The sequence below is a fragment of the Calliphora vicina genome, chromosome 5 (genome assembly GCF_958450345.1).
Source record: "Calliphora vicina chromosome 5, idCalVici1.1, whole genome shotgun sequence".
NCBI lineage: Eukaryota > Metazoa > Arthropoda > Insecta > Diptera > Calliphoridae > Calliphora > Calliphora vicina.
Window position 1 is genome coordinate 29,470,015 of NC_088784.1, and position 20,500 is coordinate 29,490,514.

The 20,500-nt window shown below is 31.8% G+C and overlaps 1 protein-coding gene across 1 annotated transcript; it reads right to left on the reverse strand.

Moving 5' to 3' along the window:
• Nucleotides 1–7,944: 7,944 nt before the first annotated feature.
• Nucleotides 7,945–9,002, reverse strand: Twdlbeta (Tweedlebeta). Its single transcript, XM_065512293.1, has one exon. The coding sequence runs from the start codon at nucleotides 8,754–8,756 to the stop codon at nucleotides 8,166–8,168; it is 591 nt and encodes a 196-aa protein (XP_065368365.1). The 5' UTR covers nucleotides 8,757–9,002; the 3' UTR covers nucleotides 7,945–8,165.
• Nucleotides 9,003–20,500: the final 11,498 nt, after the last annotated feature.

Below are 20,500 nucleotides of genomic sequence, written 5' to 3' on the forward strand. Positions count from 1 at the left end.
TTAATACCTTTAGTTTATATTTGTTTAAAAATCCGTTTGAGCAACTAATTATTACAGAATAACTCATATGCAATCAAAATCTATTCTGTGCAAAGATTACTGACCGTTTATGGGTTAATACCTTTAAGTGGTGAAAATATATTTTTTTATTTGCTATAAAATACCTTTGTTAAATTAAGTTAATACTCGTACTTACTAATGATTAAATTTAAAAACAAAAATAGGTCACTGTGTTAATTGCCTGCGTTTTTTAGCCCGAATTTGTTTTTGTATAAATTCACCTATATAATTAATGCGAAATGTTATTTATTGATTTCCCCATAACGTATTAAGAAGATAAATTTTTTATTGAAATTCCGATAACGAAACATTTATGTTTATTGAAAGGGAATATTGAATGTTTTGAATTTTCAAGGCTAATATATTAATTAAATTTAAATGATATGGATATGCCCTTTAATCTGGGAAAAATTTCGGAAAATTTAAGCTTAATAAATAGATGATTTTGTAGAATTTATTATACCCTTCACCTACGTGAAAAGATGATTTTGTAGAATTTATTATACCCTTCACCTACGTGAAAAGGGTATATATAAGTTTGTCATTCCGTTTGTAATTTCTACATTTTTCATTTCCGAACCTACAAAGTATAAATGTATATTCTGGATCCTTATAGATAGCGGAGTCGATTAAGAGTCTGTCCGTCTTTCTGTCTGTCTCTTGAAATCAACTTTCCGAAGCCCCCAAATAACTTACATACACGAATCATACATCAATGTCTCCGGAATTCTTCCGGCTCGAGAAAAATCGGTCCACAAATAGGTCGATTTTTTACCAATTTTTTACCTATATCTGAATTACTAAGTCATTAATATAGACAATATGGATATGTAGATAGATATTTCAAAGACCTTTACAATGACGTATATAAGACCATAGTAAGTTGGTCCTACAATGGGTCAAAATCGGAAAAAAAATGTTTTAACCCAATTTTTTATTTTTCACCAAAAGTTTGTTTTCGCTAAATTTAAAAAAAAAAAATTTTTTCCAAAAAATTAAAAAACAACTTTGGAAAAAAAAATAAATTTTGTGTACCCAAAAATATTTAAAATTTTTATTTTGAAGTATAATTTGGTGAAGGGTATATAAGATTCGGCACTGCCGAATATAGCTCTCTTACTTGTTTTTATTTTGAATGGAATTTTTAAATTATTATTCTTGATTTGGGTTATCAGACTATTTTTCCTATGGCTTCCACAATCTATCGCACTTTCAATCTCCGATTCGGGTGTAGAGACCACAACTGGGCGTCCATAACGTTCAGCATCTTCCACTTTTTTACCACTGAAATTGATGGTGCAAAAAATAATGCTTAATGAGCAGGCGAAATTCACATTTTTTCCAATTTCTCAAATCACGAGGTAGTCATTTTTTTCCAATTTCTCAAATCACGATGTAGTCTGCTGTCAAGCACAAACTAAATAACGCAGCTAGTTCAAATATATTGTCGGAAGTCAATGATGTCTGTTGACGGGAGCAGTGTTGCCCTTTCAGTTAGGGGCCGGGAAATTTCAAAAGTCGCGGACTTATTTACCCTCGTTAACTGAATAATGTAATAAATAGTTAGAGTTAATATAAAGTCTATTTTCTCCTTTTTATAGCATTTTATGTTTATTATTGTTAATTGAGGCCATCAGTGCAAAAGTGGTGTAACCCACAATTTTTGTATGTTGCTGTTCTGATGATACATAATTCCTTACATTACCAACTATCATTATTAAGTGGTGTAAGCCACCTTTTGAAATTTAAAAGCAGATGGAGCTGAAAATCTTACAAAGTAGTAGAGCAAAAGTGGTGTAAGTTACCCTAACCCCAAAGTAAATGGTTTGGGGTTACATCAATTTTGTGCTGACTGTCTCAATTTATATTCCTCTTTTTAGAGCACCTTGAATATTCCGAATTTTCGAACATATCGTAAAAAGTTTATATGTATTCTAAAACTACATTGAAAATTCTTTAAATATCATGAACATTTTATTTTTTTTTCAAAATTTTCATGTGGCCGAGGGTTCTTATGATGGAATATTATTTTCTAGGAGTTGCATTCGGTATAGGTTGCCTGTGATGGTCTGGTTAGATTTAAGCAGCTCATAATAAATAGGAATAGAGAATTACCTTAGCGCCATGGCTTTGGAGTCGATTCAACTGGTTGGCCGGGCTTCACGTACGATATCTTACGCTATGGGTTATGGTAATGGATCCATTTTTCATCGCAAGTAATGATGCGTTTTCTTTTTATTTTAAGGTTTATTAAACATTTCCACAAAAAAATTATGATAAAATATAAATTTTATTATGAAAAGGGGAAAGACTTTCAAATATCACAAAATAGAATTATCAGCTTTGTAATACAAACGTGAAATTAACTTAAGTATTCAATTATCATTGCTTACATAATTTTGCCAACAATGTTTTTTTTTAATTAAGTTTTCAAAAATACCACTTAAATTTATATTTTCCTCGCTTAATTTGCCTCACATTTGGCAATTCTTTATAATAATTTTAACTTTAATTTACCATATTTAAATACTTTAAGTAAAAACAAAAAATCAAACCAAACAAACAAAACAAAAACCAACTTAAGCACTAAAAATGCGCAAAAGAACTGAGTTAAAAAAGACATTAAGAATTTTTCCAATTAGTCTAACACTGCCAATATTGAAAATCAACGCTGCTTTAGAACAGAGTTGCATTCTCCCCCATTGGCCTTCGCTTAGACTGCTGGGGAAAATTTTTATTTAAAATAAACAACAACAACAAACAAAATAATGATTATTTTAATATTGTAATATTATGAAATGATGAAGATAAATAAATAAACTCTTAATATTAATAACGAAAATATAATTATTAAAACAAAAACCAAAACAACAACAACAAATATAAATTAACACCTGCATTATTAAAATTATACAAAATAAAATAGTTTTTAATCAAAAACAACATTCGAAAATTATTCAAATATATAGTATAGTAATAATAAAATTATTCTGGTTAGTTGGTAAAATTAATAAATAAATAAAAAAAAAATAACAAAAAAGAATTTAAATGTTTAACACAAATGAAAAAGTAGTAATTAAACAAAAATACCAAAACAAAAACCTAATTAAATGTGAAGAAATAAAGTTAAAAAAACAATAAATCTGATACAAATTTGTTTTTGTAATTTAAGCAAGGGTTGATGAATTCATTACGAACTAATTCATGTTGTTACGGTTTTACCAATTAAAAACGGTGGTTTATTTCATTTAAATAAACCGTATGCTTTCAATTGCAAATATAAGCGATCAGTAGTTTCAAAATTGTAACAACTCTTTATTTATTTAAATTTGAAAAACAATTTAATACACACACCTTTAATAACACACTTTATAATTTACAAGAATACACTGGTAATACAGTTAATGTTAACTCTAACAGCGCCTACTTTATGCTGACTGCTCTGCAACTTGCTGTTACTATTTATATCAGTGGTGCCCGAACACATACCATCAAAGCTTTGGTTGTGTTGGTAAAACTGCGGAGAATTTGATTTGATTTTGTTCTGTGAAATGAAATCAAAGCAACAAACACATGATCATTATAAGAACAGCGGAGAATTTGATTTGATTTTGTTCTCTGAGATGAAAACAAAGCAACAAACACATGATCATTATAAGAAAACGCACAAGTAAGCTTATAGTGTATGTGTATCAAAGTAACGTCAGCAGAATTTTCTTGCCCTATTACGCGTGCTAGGGAATTGTGATTTCGGGCACCACTGATTTATATACACAGTGACATCTTCTAGTAGTTCATGAATTATTATCTAACGAACCAAACTAGAATGTTCTATTTCCACAATAATTAATGTTTCTACTGATGGAAATGTTTATAAACAGGGTGTGTATTGCAAGGAGCCGTTAAATTCAAATTGATAATTGACATCGTTAAATCGATTCAGAAAGTTATTATGATTCGATCGGTTTGTGTTAAATTAATATATTTGAGCGCTGCAAACATCAGCACAAATGCAATATACCCTTCAAACAATGGTTCCTAATAAATTGTATTGAATGTTTAAAGTTTGCATCAATTCAAATTTTTGTTCGGAATAAATTGCTATTTTTATACCCTTCACCTTCGTGAGAGGGGTATATATTAGGGTATATATTCCGTTTGTAATTTCTACATTTTTCATTTCCGATCCTATAAAGTATATATATTCTGGATCCTTATAGATAGCGGAGTCGATTACGCCATGTCCGTCTGTCTGTTGAAATCAATTTTCTGAAGACCCCAGATATCTTCGGGATCCAAATCTTCAATAATTCTGTCAGACATGCTTTCGAGAAGTTTGCTATTTAAAATCAGCAAAATCGGTCCACAAATGGCTGAGATATGAGGAAAATACCAGGACAACCTCGATTTTTGACGTATTTTTCACCTATATCTGGATTACTAAGTCATTAATAACAAGTAAGAGTGCTATATTCGGCTATGCCGAATCTTATATACCCTTCACCTTTGTTGTGGATGCATTATTATTTTTTATAATTAGTATATATGTATGTACATTGCCCACTTTCAGCGTACAGCATCCTAAATTTATCAAGAACACAAAAAACAACAACAACACCAAACGAAACAAAACATACGTTTAATTGTATAAAAAACAACAACAACGCCAAAAGAAACAAAATACGCAAAGCATGCACATTCAAACATACGATTTGTTGATTTTTTGTCAAAAAAACCAACACACAACCAAACAAACGTTAAGTTGTATAAAAAACAACAACAACGCCAAAAGAAACAAAACACAAAAAAAACAAAATACGCAAAGCATGCACATCCAAAAACATACGTTTTGTTGCTTTTTTGTCAAAAAAACCAACACACAACCAAACAAACGTTTAGTTGTATAAAAAACAACAACAACGCCAAAAGAAACAAAACACAAAAAAAAACCAAATACACAAAGCTTGCACACCCAAGCATACGTTTTGTTGTTTTTTTGTCAAAGCATGCAATACATTGTTTTTTGATGAAATTTTCAGAGGTTGTCTCGGATTTTTGCTCATATCTCCGTTATTTATGGACGGATTTTGCTGATTTTAAATAGCAAAATTCTCGAAAGTATGTCTGACAGAATTGTTGAAGATTTGGATCCCGGAGATATCTGGGGCCTTCAGAAAATTGATTTCAACAGACAGACAGACAGACGGACAGACAGACAGACAGACAGACAGACAGACAGACAGACAGACAGACAGACAGACAGACAGACAGACAGACAGACAGACAGACAGACAGACAGACAGACAGACAGACAGACAGACAGACAGACAGACAGACAGACAGACAGACAGACAGACAGACAGACAGACAGACAGACAGACAGACAGACAGACAGACAGACAGACAGACGGACATGGCTTAATCGACTCCGCTATCTATAAGGATCCAGAATATATATACTTTATAGGGTCGGAAATGAAAAATGTAGAAATTACAAACGGAATGACAAACTTATATATACCCTTCTACAATATGGATATCTAATGATAGATATTTCAAAATCGGAAAAAAACAAATTTTTTTTATCACCAAAAAAAAAATTTAAAACAACAATTCGAAAAAAAAAATTTCCAAAAACTGAAAAAAACAAAAATATTTAAAATTTGTATTTTGAAGTATAATTTTGTGAAGGGTATATAAGATTCGAATATAGCTCTCTTACTTGTTTAATTACGAAATAAGATTTTATGGAATTAAGCTTAAATTGAAATAATTCGAAGTTAACAAAAGAATTATTAGTTGACTATAGAATTATTATTAAATTTGTTCCAATGAATGCAGCTGTGATATCGCGATGCCTATCAGAAGTGGACAGTACGAATTCACTTATTGGTTTCCGTTGTGACTAGACAGTCTAAGGGCCATTATTACAACTTGCCGTTATAGTTAAAGGTAACTTTAAGCAATAGAAAAAGGTACCCTTAAAGGTAACTTTAACTATAACGGCAAGTTGTAATAATGGCCCTAATTGTATCAACCTTTATAGGACACTGTATTACCGGAATGCATGCCATGGTATTAGGTTTGTGGTTCAACGAAGCTGTTATGATGTGGTGAGGAAGCTACAGAGTCTCAATTGTTCTGTCAATTTCCTGATCTGCCCAATACGAGGGAGCTTACTTTTGGTGTACCCTTTCTCTTGTGCTTGGAGGAGCTATCGAGAATGAATCTTAAACACATCTATTCATTCAGCAGAAAATCTGAGTGGTTCAATATGTGAACAACACATGCTGATTGAGAGAATTGGTGTTTACTTCTCGGGTAATACAACAAATGAACGGTCAAAAACTTCTCCGGCATTATACGAGTATCACATCACTCGGTCACTTTTTGTGGAAGCAAAGGAGTGGGGCTCTGGTGGGACTTTTGTTGTCGAATTTGTATGTTTCGCTTATTGCCAAAGTTATTGACACTAAATTTTGGTAATAAGTTTTAGTAATTTCCAAACGTCGGCTAAGTGACTCTGAAATCGGCCACCTAGATGATATGTCCGCTGCGCAAGGTATTAGCGACTAAGTTAACTATACAGGTCTCTTTTGGATTTGCAAAAACCCACTTTGAATTTGTGTTTGGATGAAATTGTAAGAATCTAATGAGTTTGTGTCATTATATGGAGCTCAAATAAGGTGATGAGGCGAAGTACCTGGGTATAAACCTGAAAAGTAAATTATATTGGACAAGGAATACTCAGGATAGAATCAAAAAGGTACCCAATGTCTACTTACTTGCAGGAACTCTATAGGGAAGAATTGGGATTTACCTCCGACTATGATCTTTATTTTCGTATGGTTACTCGGTCTGGTGCGAGGCATTCAGAGAGTGGGTGGTTACAGAATGTTACTCGATAAGGTGCGCCTCAAACGTAATCACTGGTGGCATTAAAAGCAATGGCAGTAAGGAACTTATATCGCTACATGAGTCTGTTTTATTTAAGAGATTTTATGCGAAAATTGTTGTTGAATACAGTGTCCAGGGGATGAAGGATTATATGGTATCAGCACTCAGGATATAGACATAACAGGGACCTAAGTGTTGCTAGAGTTAGTCCGAGAATTCTAAGGTGAATGATTACAGGTCACTGCTCAATATATGGAACAAATCGTTCCTTATTTATATATTATGTCATGGAGATTGATACAATAAAACATACCATTTGTTGTAGAAACATACGATTAAATGTCTGGGCAGACGATTCTACGATGTTCTAGATGATATTACTAAATATATATTTATAAACTGGGGATATAATACAATTTACGAGGTGATTCAGACGGCTTATTGACAGTAGAGTGGGATTCTGTTGGAGTCTTTAGTTTGCTAAGTTATCCTATGTCTTCTACTAATTATATATTCTTATAAATTATCTTATTCTTTATCCTATTTTATTAACATTTTCTTACTATTTTCACAGGGAATCACAATGGATGCTAATGGTCTTTGGACTTCCAATCAAAAGATTTACAGTAACTGTAAAAGTAATTGTCTTTATACAATTGGGGGATTCAAATGGTCTGCTATTAGGACATATTGTCATAATGTCGTAATATAGTATGATGGTTAAAACGAATTTTCGTTGTGTTTCAAACAAAAATGTTCTAAACTAATTAGACTTTTTGAACTATGTCTATAGTTTTGTCATAAAATTTTTTTTTTTTGTTTGAATATCAACATATCATTAGGACAATATGACTATATAGCAGGCCGTTTGAATCCCCCAAATATATTTTCGGATAATTGCTGATTTTGATGGATCGAAGTTCTAAGGTAGCTATATAAAATTTAACTTTAAAATAATTCAAAACCTTTAATTTTTTTTTTTATATAAAATAATTTATTTTATTTTTATTTTATTAATAAAATCGTTTTAACTATTTAACAAACTTAACAACATTGTACTAAATAACAATTGATTAACAATGGATGGACGTAATTTTAAATTATGATTTCGTTACAACCAGAATATATTTACACACTCCAGCTGGAGTGACGAAATGATTGTAGTGAGGATGTGAGGTTATGAAGAACTAAACAATACCAATAACTATTTAGAATTTTTCAGCTGGTGGTCCGTATTCGGAGGCGGGAGCGGCAGGAGGACCATATTGTTCGGCAGGTTTTTGATGTTGCTTGTATTTGATGAAATAGACCTCAGGTTTGCTGGGCTCGGTGGGAGCGGGTGAGGGAATGACCAAAGGTTGTTGTTCTTCGGGTTTCTTCACCAAAACATAGACCAGAGTCTTGTGTTCATCTTGGACTGGAGGAGGAAGAACTTGACGCACTGGTGTGGGAGGGTTGGGGGCCTTGATGAAGATGATCTTGTAGTGCTTCTTGGGTACAGCAGTTTGAATGGGAGCGGGGGCTGGGTAGGACTCAGGCTCCTCTGGGGGCACATGAACGTACACATTTTTGGTAACAACAGCTTCGGCAGGAGGACCATAGAAGGGAGCTGGTGGACCATAGACGGGTAAAGGTTGAGCGGGTTGCTGTTGGGCGGCTGGAGGTCCGTATTGTTCGGCTGGTGTGGGTGGCAAGTATTCCTTTTGTGGTGCTGGTGGTGGACCATAACGACTCTTGGGTGGTTCGGGTCTGGCAGCAACCACTGCCAATGTGCAGGCCAATATAACGAATATTTTCATTTTGAGTTTTCTACTTTGGTAAGAAGTCCTGAGGAGTAGTAGTTGTTAATTGTTTAATGTTTGAATGCAATGTGATACTTTTTCTTGGCGCACACAATGATTTTATACCACAACGGAAGTTTAATTTTGAATTTTTAAATTTTTCTTTGCTGTTGTTGGATTATTACATATTTTAGTTTATCGGTTTCGTTTTCATTTTCAATTTCAGTAATTTTTTGATTATTGAATTTACTTTGGGTCCGTCCGTCTGTCTGTCCTCCATATGTCTGTCTACTCATAGTACATATGTATATGGAATTTCAGCATTGTGGGGTTTTTAATTTTTTGCATAATTTTCAAATTGTTTGCGTATCCAGCACGAATACGCTGTCGCATATACTAAAATAAAACAATTACTATTAACCCAAGAACGCGTTTTGCATGCTAATTAGTCCCCGGAGTTTCTTTGTTTGTGTGTTTCTCTCTCTCTTGCAAATGCAACTATGTAAGCACGAAATGACAATATCGCAATGTTCCCGGCATTTTGGTTTATAACGGTGTCTACATTGTAGATATTTATTTATTTGTTTTGTTGTTGTTGTGTGAGTGTTGCCAAAAAAGTCACAGTTGTTTGACCATTTTACAACAAAATTATGTAATTGTTGTGTGGTCAATAATTAAAATAAAATTGGCGTGAGTATGATCACAAACACCATTAAATTATATTGTAATTGTTTATTGTTTCCAAAAGAATATTAGTTGGCAATTACAAAATATCAACAGCAAGACTTAACATCTGTCAATCAATCAATATGGCAACCTTAAGGCCTAAATTGTTAACATTACACTGAACAAAATTTTCGGCCTAAATTTATGCAAATTTAACCGAGCTAAGAATAGTTTCATTTTCAAGTTTAATGAACTTGTATTTATTTTAATGGCTGCAGCAACAACAACAATAATTGTATCATAAATCATGTGTCTATTAAATAAATAAACAAAATGAATAACTTAAAAAAACTTGTATGTGTGAATTTTATTTTGAAAATTAAAAAAAAAATACATTAAATGTAAAACACGTACATTTTTACGTACGTCCATAAACATTATACTTTTTTTTTGGGGGCGAGCGTGATTTAAAATCTTTATTAATCGAACACTCTCACAGAGAGCACAAGAGAGTAACATTTAAACAAATACAATGATTAGTTAATGTCATCAAACTGCCTAAATAAAATTAATTTACGCAAAGTAAAATTTTTTATGTAATTGTACTCGTATAGTAAGTAGTACTATAAAATAACAACAAACCGTATTTGGGTTAGGGTCAAATGGAATGAATGAATTTTCAAAATTTTTATTTTTGCTGACCTACATACACACATTCTACTAAAACGTCTTTTGAGGTAGGTCTTATGGAAAAATTTTGAAATCATTTGAAAATTTAAATCAACTAGAAGTGGGTGTTAAAAACATAATTTTGTTATTCAGTTAGTAAAAAGTTATTGTATGAAAAGGTAGTAGAAAAAGTATGCGAAACAAAGTTACACATACAGATTTTAAATAATTTTAATACCCATTTTATTAATGTTACTTAAAGTTCTGATACGATCGTTATAGATATTTGGTTGGCCATGGATATTTGGCTTTGGTGTCGATTCGGCTTGCCGGCCAGGCTTCACGTACGATCTCTTACTCTTCGGGATATCGTAATGGATCCATTTTTCATCGGAATTAATGATTCAGTGCAAACATGTTTTTCATCATTTTGGACATGCAATATCGTCTTTCGTATGGTACCCAATTTCACTGCTTTTGGATGAATTCTGATGCTCGCAAACGTTTTGAAATTGCAGATTGAGTAGCTCCCAATAATTTTGCAAGCTCCAATTCTTTGTCTTCAAACTTTTTTGGCAAAATCACCACTTCTGAACCGAACAAACCATATCTCGCGCGTTGAGACCGATAGAACAAATTCGCCATAAGCTTTAGTGAGCAATTGGATTTCTTCAGCAGCACTTTTTTTAAAATGATGGAAGTAAAGCAAAACTTCCCGCATATTACGCTTTGTTGGTACACAATTCGACATTTTCGAAGCAATGACCTATATATTTAAGAGAACGTCATCCACATATTTACTGACGGATCAAGATTACACGAAAAGCACCAGCTCAATGTGATAACTGTTTTTAGACTACCAAATTGCGGTTGCATAATTCATAATTAAAAGTAGTGGCGGAACAACTTAAGTATCAAGAGATATCGAACACATATTTACTGATATCAAAGCTATTGCTTCAGCTCTGCTCAGCGAAAGCTAAAATTCGGATAAATGCGAATGTGATATTGGCATTCCTTTCTTGAAGGGTAAACAACTGATTTCACACAAACTTCATGTTATGGGAGAGAAAGCTTACTTTTAAAAAGACTAGAAAAAAGTGGCCTTTTATCAGCGCAGATCCAGGAGGGTGAAACCCAAAAACATTGTAAGATAAAAACGAAAAAAGAAATTATAATTGATTGCCCTCCCCCCAAATGGCTGAACTGGAACCGCACCTGTCCTATATGGATATGCAGAAGAAACGACTTGCGATAAATCTGGCTTGATTCCATTTAAGGAACCTTATAGCTATCATCAATGGACAACAAGTTAAAAATTGCTTATAATGAAGAAACTGCAATGACGAGAAAGAATAGGAGAAAACTGAACATCTTTTCTCTTACTGTGCGGCATTTGGGACCTAGGAAGTATAATTTTTCGTCAACAAATACTTAATGTCTACCTAGTTATATAACTGCCATGTTTCTTGGCCACAGTCAAGCTGCATAAGATTAATATTGCGGGTGACGCAACGGCACCTTTAGTTGTCCCCAATTTAGTTATGCTACAGACTGTTGCCAATTAAACTTAACCTAGCCATTAGGTTTGAATGATCGAACAATTCAGGTTTACGAAACATGAAGTCCATGGCAGCTTTCCATATCAAACATTATCAATAAATATTACGAACAACTGAAGGTCAGATATAATTTTAGTTACAATACCACTAGATCTCTTGTTCGGAATTACATTCACTTATTGTTCTCAACTACGTAAAATAGCAACAAAATAACGCATAGTATTGAGAATCTCACTATTATAGTTCTCCAGATGTTCGATAAAAAAATTTACTTTATATGGGTGGGACAGGCCCCCTTCAAAAAACACAGTTCACTTAATATTCGAAAAACAATCCTACAGACTGTTGCCAATTAAACCTAAACTAGCCAATAGGTTTGAATGATCGAACAATCCTCCAGGTTCACGAAACATGAAGTCCATGGCAGCTTTCCATATTAAACATTAACAATTTTATGAACAACTGAAGGTCTAATCTAATTTTAGGTACAATTCCACTAGATCTCTACATCACAAAAAATGCAACTATTATTCGTACTATATGGAATCATTTCATCCTAAAACATTCTTACATATTGTGGAAATCACGAATAGAAAACCTTGAACTGATCATTAATATTAAAATAACGAATTTCATTAGTTTTTGGGAGGCCACGTCCATTTTGTATATAATTATTTCAGTATTATTTTTGTACCCACCACCAAAAAGATGGGCGGTATATTTATTTTGTCATTCCTTTTGTAACACATCGAAATATTCATATTCAAAAGTATGCATTTTCTGGGTCCGTCTGCCAGTCTGTTGAAAGCACGATAAGGCATACATGAAAGCCTAGGGAGATGAAATTATCCTAAAATTTTCATTGTGGATCATGAAAATCAGCAATATGAGAAAAGTAACAAAGATAACAGCAACTGTAACCAACGAAATTATTAGCACTCTTCAAGACGATTGGACGGACAGTGGTCAATTACGGTCACCTTCGTTGGTCCAGTGGAGAAGTATTCAAAAAACAAAGATTTTCCCAGTCATGGAATATTGTCAGAGTAGTTCCTCTTAGCATGCCATTGGAGGAGTCATCCAAACTACATCATACAGTTTTAAGGAACTACATCATGCGATTTTAAGGAAAATAAGTTCAATATTCGATTTTTAGAATAAAAAAAACTCAAATCTTTAATAACTTTGTAAATACTGCAATTTTAGAGAAAATTTAGCTCTGATAACTCATGTTTCATACCAAAAATTAATTTTTAGTATAAAAAACTCAAATATCTTAAATCGTTAATTACTTCGTAAATACTTCAATTTTAGAGAAAATAATTTTTTTGTAAACATTGGATTTTAAGGAAAATAAGCTAAATCTTTGATCACTCACAAAATTTTATACCAAAAATTGATTTTTTATATAAAAAATTTTAATCATTTAAATCGGTAATAAAATTGTCAATACTCCGATTTTAGGGAAGATAAGTTTAAACAGTGATCACTGTACCAAAAATCGATTATAAGCTTATTTTTCTTAATGCAAAGATATTGTCCCAACACCCACCTTAAAGTATACCAATCTACTCATGATCATCGATTGCAATTTCAAAGATAATTCGACAAAATTTTGTACAAGCTTTTCAATTGCCCCAAGGACGAATCCTATTGAATTTGTTTCTCCTAGCCCCCATACGATTGCCCTATCTTGAAATAGTTAAGCTCCCATAAATATCATAGTTATATCCAAACCAAATTCAGCAGAAATAAGTTTTATATAAGCCTAACTTCCATATAAGGCCCACTTTCGAAACTTTAACTAGCATAAATCTCTTAAAAATGTTGGTAATCCAATAAAATTCATTACAAATAAGTTATATATATATGATTTTATAACGATCGGTACATAATTAGTCATAGCTCCCACTTCCTCATCCATCATTTTAACGAGTATAGATTTCTGAAAAACGTTGGTATTCAAATAAAATCCAACACAATGGACCAACGATTTGGTCCATAATTAGTCATAGCTCCCATATAGATTTTATAAGTTTTTCATTCCATTTGTAATTTCCACAATATAATTTTCCGACCCTATAAAGTATATATATTCTGGATCCTTATAGATAGCAGAGTCGATTAAGCCATGTCCGTCTGTCTGTCTTTTGAAATCAACTTTCCGAAGCCTCAAATAACTTACATACACGATTCATACATCAATATATCTGGAATTCTTCCGGCTCGGTTGCTATTTATAATCGAGAATCGATCCACAAATGGCTGGTATATGTATATGGAAAAAACCAGGACAACCTCGATTTTTGATATATTTTGGAGCTATATCTGGATTACTAAGTCATTAATATAGACAATATGAATATCTAATGATAGATATTTCAAAGACCTTTGCAACGACGTATATAGTAAGTTGGATCTACCATGGGTCAAAATCGGAAAAAATATTTGTTAACCCGAATTTTTTTTTCACCTAAAGTTATTTTTCGCTAAATATTAAAGAAAAAATTAAAAAAACAAAATTTTAAATTTAAAAAATTTTAAAAAAACAATTCGAAAATTTTTTTTTATAAAAAATTAAAAAAACAACTTTGGAAGAAAAAAATAAATTGTGTTTACCTAAAAAAATATTTAAAACTAGCTGAACCGACAGACGTTGTCCTGTCCAAATTAAAAAAAAATGGGTAAAAATAGTTAAAAAGAAAAAAAACGTATTGTTGAATGAGCATTTTTATTCATATAGGATTGGGTTATGTTTGATTTACATTTGTTTTTAAAATATGTAAGTACAATGAATATTATGGTCATAGAATAAAATATACATAGAAGCGTTACTGAGAGACAAAGAACCTAAGTCTTGCAACAATAGAATATACATATGTAAAGCAATGTACATATTTTTAGTTTTTATATAAGTAATAGAATTTTGGTCTGATATATGAGTGATCTCATATCGAGCTCTTTTTCTTGATTAAAAGCTTATTGGCCAAGTTATTAGCGAATTTAGATATTTTGAGATTTTATATAAAAAATGATTTTTGTTCAGAAATATGAGTGATCACGACATTTGATTTCTATTTATATAGATTTTATTTTGAAGTATAATTTGGTGTAGGGTATATAAGATTCGGCACAGCTCTCTTACTTGTTTATCATTTCGTTAGTTCCTTTTCAAAATATAACAGGAAAGACAAAAAACGAAATCTGGAACATTTTCTGTTTCATATCAGAAAATCAGGTGATAATAAATTTTCAAATTATCAAATATTTAATTAAAAAATGTATTCCATTTGACTGATATAATAATTTTTAAATTCTTGCAAAATAAAATGGACTTAGCACTTTTGCATATTTATAGTTATTTAATGTTAACCATTCCTGACTACTAAAAACAACAAATTTTAAAGCTTTGTATGCTTTATTGGATATTTTATGTTTTTTACATATGAAAATGTATTGTTTAAACTTTTAAAATAATTCCATTCAATGTCGGTTAGTCTCGGTCCACACTGTGAAACATTTGAGTTTGTTGATGAAAGGGGAAAGAGGAATGAAAAAGGGAACTTTGTTTCATGTACATGAAGTTTTTGTTGAGTATGTCATCCACATTTATTCGTTCGTATTCATACTGTACAGAAATGTCAAAAACTGAAAAGCAAAAACTTCACTGTGTGGACACGAATGCAGTTTCAAAAGAGAATTTAAAAATGTTTTGCAGCAAATGTTTCTCAGTGTGGACCGGGACATAACGGATTTTTTCGAAGTAGGTTAACAGAAAAACAAACCGGTTTTTTATAAACACTAAATGAGTCATTATTAGCATTTTAAGCCATTACTTGGTAATGATAGTTTTAGCTGAGTTACTAAAACTTTAATAATTTTCGCTTAGTATGATGATCGGATATTTGTATGCGAATTTAAAGTATGTAGTTTTCAAATTTTAAAATAAATTTCCTGCAATTTTAAATTTAAATTGTATATTTAATCATTGTAAATGTTAAAATCACTGGACAAAATTTATTAGTTCCACAAATAGTTCTGAACTCATGTATATGATTTTTGTTTGAAATTGTCACCCCAAAAATCGGTTCTAAAGAAGCGTTGCACATGTTATTTAGATTGATTCTGGAACCAGTTTTTTAGTCAATGATTTTTGTTTAAATTTGTCACCCTCGAAACTAGTTCTAGGGAAGCTTTACGGAGCAAACACACATTCTTAGCAACAGTTCAAGAACTAGTTCTTTAATCAGTGATTTTGGTTTGAAATTGTCTTGTTCGGAACTAGTTTCAAGAGGCAAATGCGACATTTTAATTGTTTCAATTCATAGAATTATAGAATAAGATTTATATTTATCGAAAAAATGCAATTCATTCAAATTGGCTAAATATTTTTTCCAAAAAAAATAAAGTTTTTCAAAAAGTTGTTCCAGAACTAATAAATTTTCTTTAGAACTAGTATAGAACCGTGTTAAAGAACCGATTCCTTAAAAACTATTAAGAAGTGTGATTCTAAATTCCAATAGCATTCCACAGAACTGGTTCCAGAAGTAATTGCGGCATCACATGTTCCAAGGCTGTCATTAAAAAATCTGAAGTGGTTTTGATTACCCTCGTTCTAGAACTAGTTATGTATTTTAAAGGAAGTTTTGAACATTTTCCTGGGTTAATTTAATATAAAATATTCATAATTTTAAGAAATTCGGAAAATTTATTTCAATTCAAACGAAGTTTGAATTTTCGAATGAAAAAAAAGCATAGATAATTTTAAAAAATCTGTATCGTCTTTATTTTCTCACATTATTAATTAATCACATTTTTTTTGCTTTTCTTGAATTCCAAAGAACAAGTGGAAAATATCTTACTGCAGAATTTATTTTCGTGCCAATTAATAAAATGTCTCATTGATTCACTAGTGAGAAACATGCTGCTGCATTTTTTCAGTTAAAAAACAGCCCAGTCAGTCGTTCAACTCTGTCTGTGTCATCGAAAGAGATACACACTAAACTGCTCGTATCCTACAGCCAAAATTTTAAACTTAAATGGGCCAAAGAGATATTTACAAAAAATAAAAACCCAGATACACATCTAAAATTTTGCATTCGAGTGCGAATACGAACGAATAGATACATTCAGACCAGCTATACAGTCAGCGTCAAAAGAAAGTGTACAACTTGTTTTTACATTTAAAACGTTTTATTTACATATTAAAAAACAATTTTTTCTCCAGTTCTAGTATATTTAACAAAACACTTAATTGTTCTCTTGCAATATATAAACAAAAAACTAAACTATTTCAACTGCAACAAAAACAGTAACAACAAAACCAAAAATACTCCATTTTTAACGCGTCAGAAAAAAGTGTACACATTTAGAATTGCAATAAGATTTTTCTAGCTACATAAGAAAATATATTGTTATTCTTTATTTTTGCCTAGATTATAATTTTTTGTGGATCTTGCTGCTAGTCTCATGAGATTTTAAGATAGTAGCTTTTCTTGTTTGATCGCGAGAACATTAAAACCAAAATGGGAAAACAAACTGCAATTGAAACAAGAAAGTAACTCATAAAATTTAAAAATGAAGGCAAATCGTCACGTGAATTCTCCTCTATAATAGGAAGAAGCCATAATACTGTAAAAAAATATAGACAAACAAAAAAATTTAGAATTTTAGAAGATCAGCAACGTGCCGGAACACCAAAACGCCTTAACAACCTTGAAATACGATCGATTGTGAGAGCAGTGAAGAAAGTATTCACAGTAAGTGCAGTAAAATTATGCGAAGAATTAACAGATTCGTCTGGAGTGAGAGATAGTAACAGTACGGTTCGCCGACCGCTACACCCAAATGCTCTATATGGTGGAGTTCCGAGAGAATAACCCCACATTTCCAAACGTAATAAAGAGCGACTTCGAGAATTCGCAAACAGGTATAAAAACCAAGAAAATTGTTTTGGAATAATGTGCTGTTTACGGACGAAAGCAAGTTTGAGATTTTCGGAAGTAAAAAAAGGAGTAAAATTTGGAGAACCAAAAATCAAGAGTTCGACCAAAAAATGTACTATCCACCGTAAAGCATGGTGGTGGTTAGGTGATGGTGTGGGGGTGTATGGCGGCAAGTGGCATGGGAAAACTCATATTTATTGATAGTTTGATGAGCAAAACCGATTACCTAAACATTCTTATAGAAAATATGGAACCCATCATTAGAAAATTAAATCTAGACCGAACCTGGATCTTCCAACAGGACAACTATCCGAAGCATACTTTTTAACTTGTTAAAGAATGGTTATTGTATCATACACCGAAACAACTGGAACAACCCCCACAGTCACCGAACATTAATCCCATTGAACATCTGTGGTAGCATTTGGACAGACAGATCAGAACATGAAATATTACCAGCAATGACTCTCTACACGAAATCCTGCAGGAAGAGTGGTTCAACATCCCAACATCGGTGACATCAAAATTGGTAGAAACAATGCCAAGGAGGCTTGAAACTGTTTTAAAACCCAAAAGATGTCAAATAAAATACTAAACACGTTTTTTCTTCTAATTTCCCTAAACTGTACACTTTCTTTTGACGCGTTAAAAATGGAGTATTTTTGGTTTTGTTGTTACTGTTTTTGTTGCAGTTGAACTAGTTTAGTTTTTTGTTTATATATTGCAAGAGAACAATTAAATGTTTTGTTAAATATACTAGAACTGGAGAAGAAATAGTTTTTTAATATGTAAATAAAATGTTTTAAATGTAAAAACAAGTTGTACACTTTCTTTAGACGCTGACTGTATATACATGAATACTTACATATTTAATACGAAACTAATGGGCACCTAATCAAAACAAAGAAAACGACAATAAAAACAAAGTCATAGTACATACAATAAAAAAACATACATAAAAAAGAGCAAAGAATACTCATCGTACTCATTTAAACGTTAATGACAGTGAGCAGACAGACAGACTCACTAAGGGGCAACACAAAAGAAAAAAATAAACAACAAATGATCGAAAGACTACGATGACGTTTAAATTGAGTAAAACGAGGAAAAAAGAAGGTAAATTGGCTTCGTAGTTCGGCAATGGCAAATTTGTGTGCACACTACAAATAAATTTATTTTGTAAACTTTGACTTTCATTGGCCTTTTATTGCATTTCTTTTGTGCAGCTGCAAAATTTAACTTATAAACCTGTTAGACTTCATAGATTCAATGTTAACTACAGAATGCGTTAGAGTTTTCAATTAATATGTGACCTTGGGGCGTATTGTCAAAACAACGATAAAAGGCAAATACCAGAGTAAAAATTTACATTCCCACGACATCCGGTTCTACGCACCGGAATGAACCGAGGGCTGCCAACTCATTAACCACTGATGTTAGAACAACAAACACCAGATAGAGCAATGGATTTAAAGGCTAGATCTATTGAGACAGGTCTACTTCAAGATACACATACCTTGTGAAAGCTGGTAGGAAAAGAGACCCTAAAAGTCTTAGTGGACACCCATTTTCCAGACTGTTTTCGTCTTAGGATAGTGAATAACATGTAGCTATTCGACGACCTATCTTAAATTACTGTCCCCACTGAAATTTTACATGGGTATCGTTAACCCTTAGAAATTTCAATGCCTTTCTCATGATGCCTGGCTTATTTTGATATATAAGGCCTGTCTGTAGTGATCCTGTATTTCTAAATTAGGGACCAGGTGAAGTGTCGTCTTCATATCTACACCCAGAGAAAAAATGAACACATCCGTGTACACGCAGAGAAAAAACATGGTTGTGGTAACCATAAACTAAGAGCAACATATTATGATCAGATTTTTGCTTGTAGTCCAAAACATATTATGATCATTATTAGTATCATAAAATATCATAATATGTTCTGAAATAATCAAATTATGATAAAAATCAATCATAATATGTTTGGAAATAATCATGTTATGATATAAATCAATCATAATATGACCCAAAGTCATCATATGTATGACCCAATTAAATCATATTATGATACAATGAAATCATATTATGATCCAAAATAATCATGTTATTATTAAAATTTATTTTTGGAAATACAAAATTTTAATAGGTTTTAGTTTTAAAGTACTAAATTCACAATTAAAATATTATTGATTAAATCAAATTTATTGTTATTCGCTCTAGGAAAGTTAAAGATAATATACAAATAAAACTATAGAGCGAATGGGAATTACAGACACTCAAAATTTACTTGTAAAATTAACATAGCTGAGACAAACACCAACACTCACAAATGGTGGGAAAACAGACTATTAAAAGTAAACATATTTTGTTTGCATGTTAAACATATTATGACTACTTTTATTATTATTTAGTTGTTGTAAACATATTCTGTTAACATCTTAAACATATTATGACTACGCGTATATAAACTAAACATTTAATGGTTGTACATAAAAATAATATGTTTACCTAATTATCATTATTTAGTTGTTCGAAAACCATATTAATATTTATAATTGCGATGAAAATATAAACGTTTACAGTAACTATAATATTGTTGAAATTAAATTAAAACAATAATTATATGTTTACGACAACAATATATTGTTTCAGAAAACATAGTATAGTTGTCGTAACCATGTCCAACCATGTTTTTTCTCTGCGTGTACGATTTGACACCATTCGGTGTCAATAGTGTATCAACCCCGTATGTGCACAAATTGTACACGAACGGTGTCAATTTGACAACGAAAAAATGACACAATTCAGTTGTCGAATTCACACCATCCGTTGTCGATTTGACACCGTTCGTGTACGATTTGACACCAGACCGTTGTCAATTTGAAACCATATGTTGTAGATTTGATACCGTTCGTGT

Excerpts from the sequence above, each read along its gene's own strand:
- Twdlbeta (XM_065512293.1), bottom strand. The coding sequence starts at position 8,756 with ATGAAAATATTCGTTATATTGGCCTGCACATTGGCAGTGGTTGCTGCC.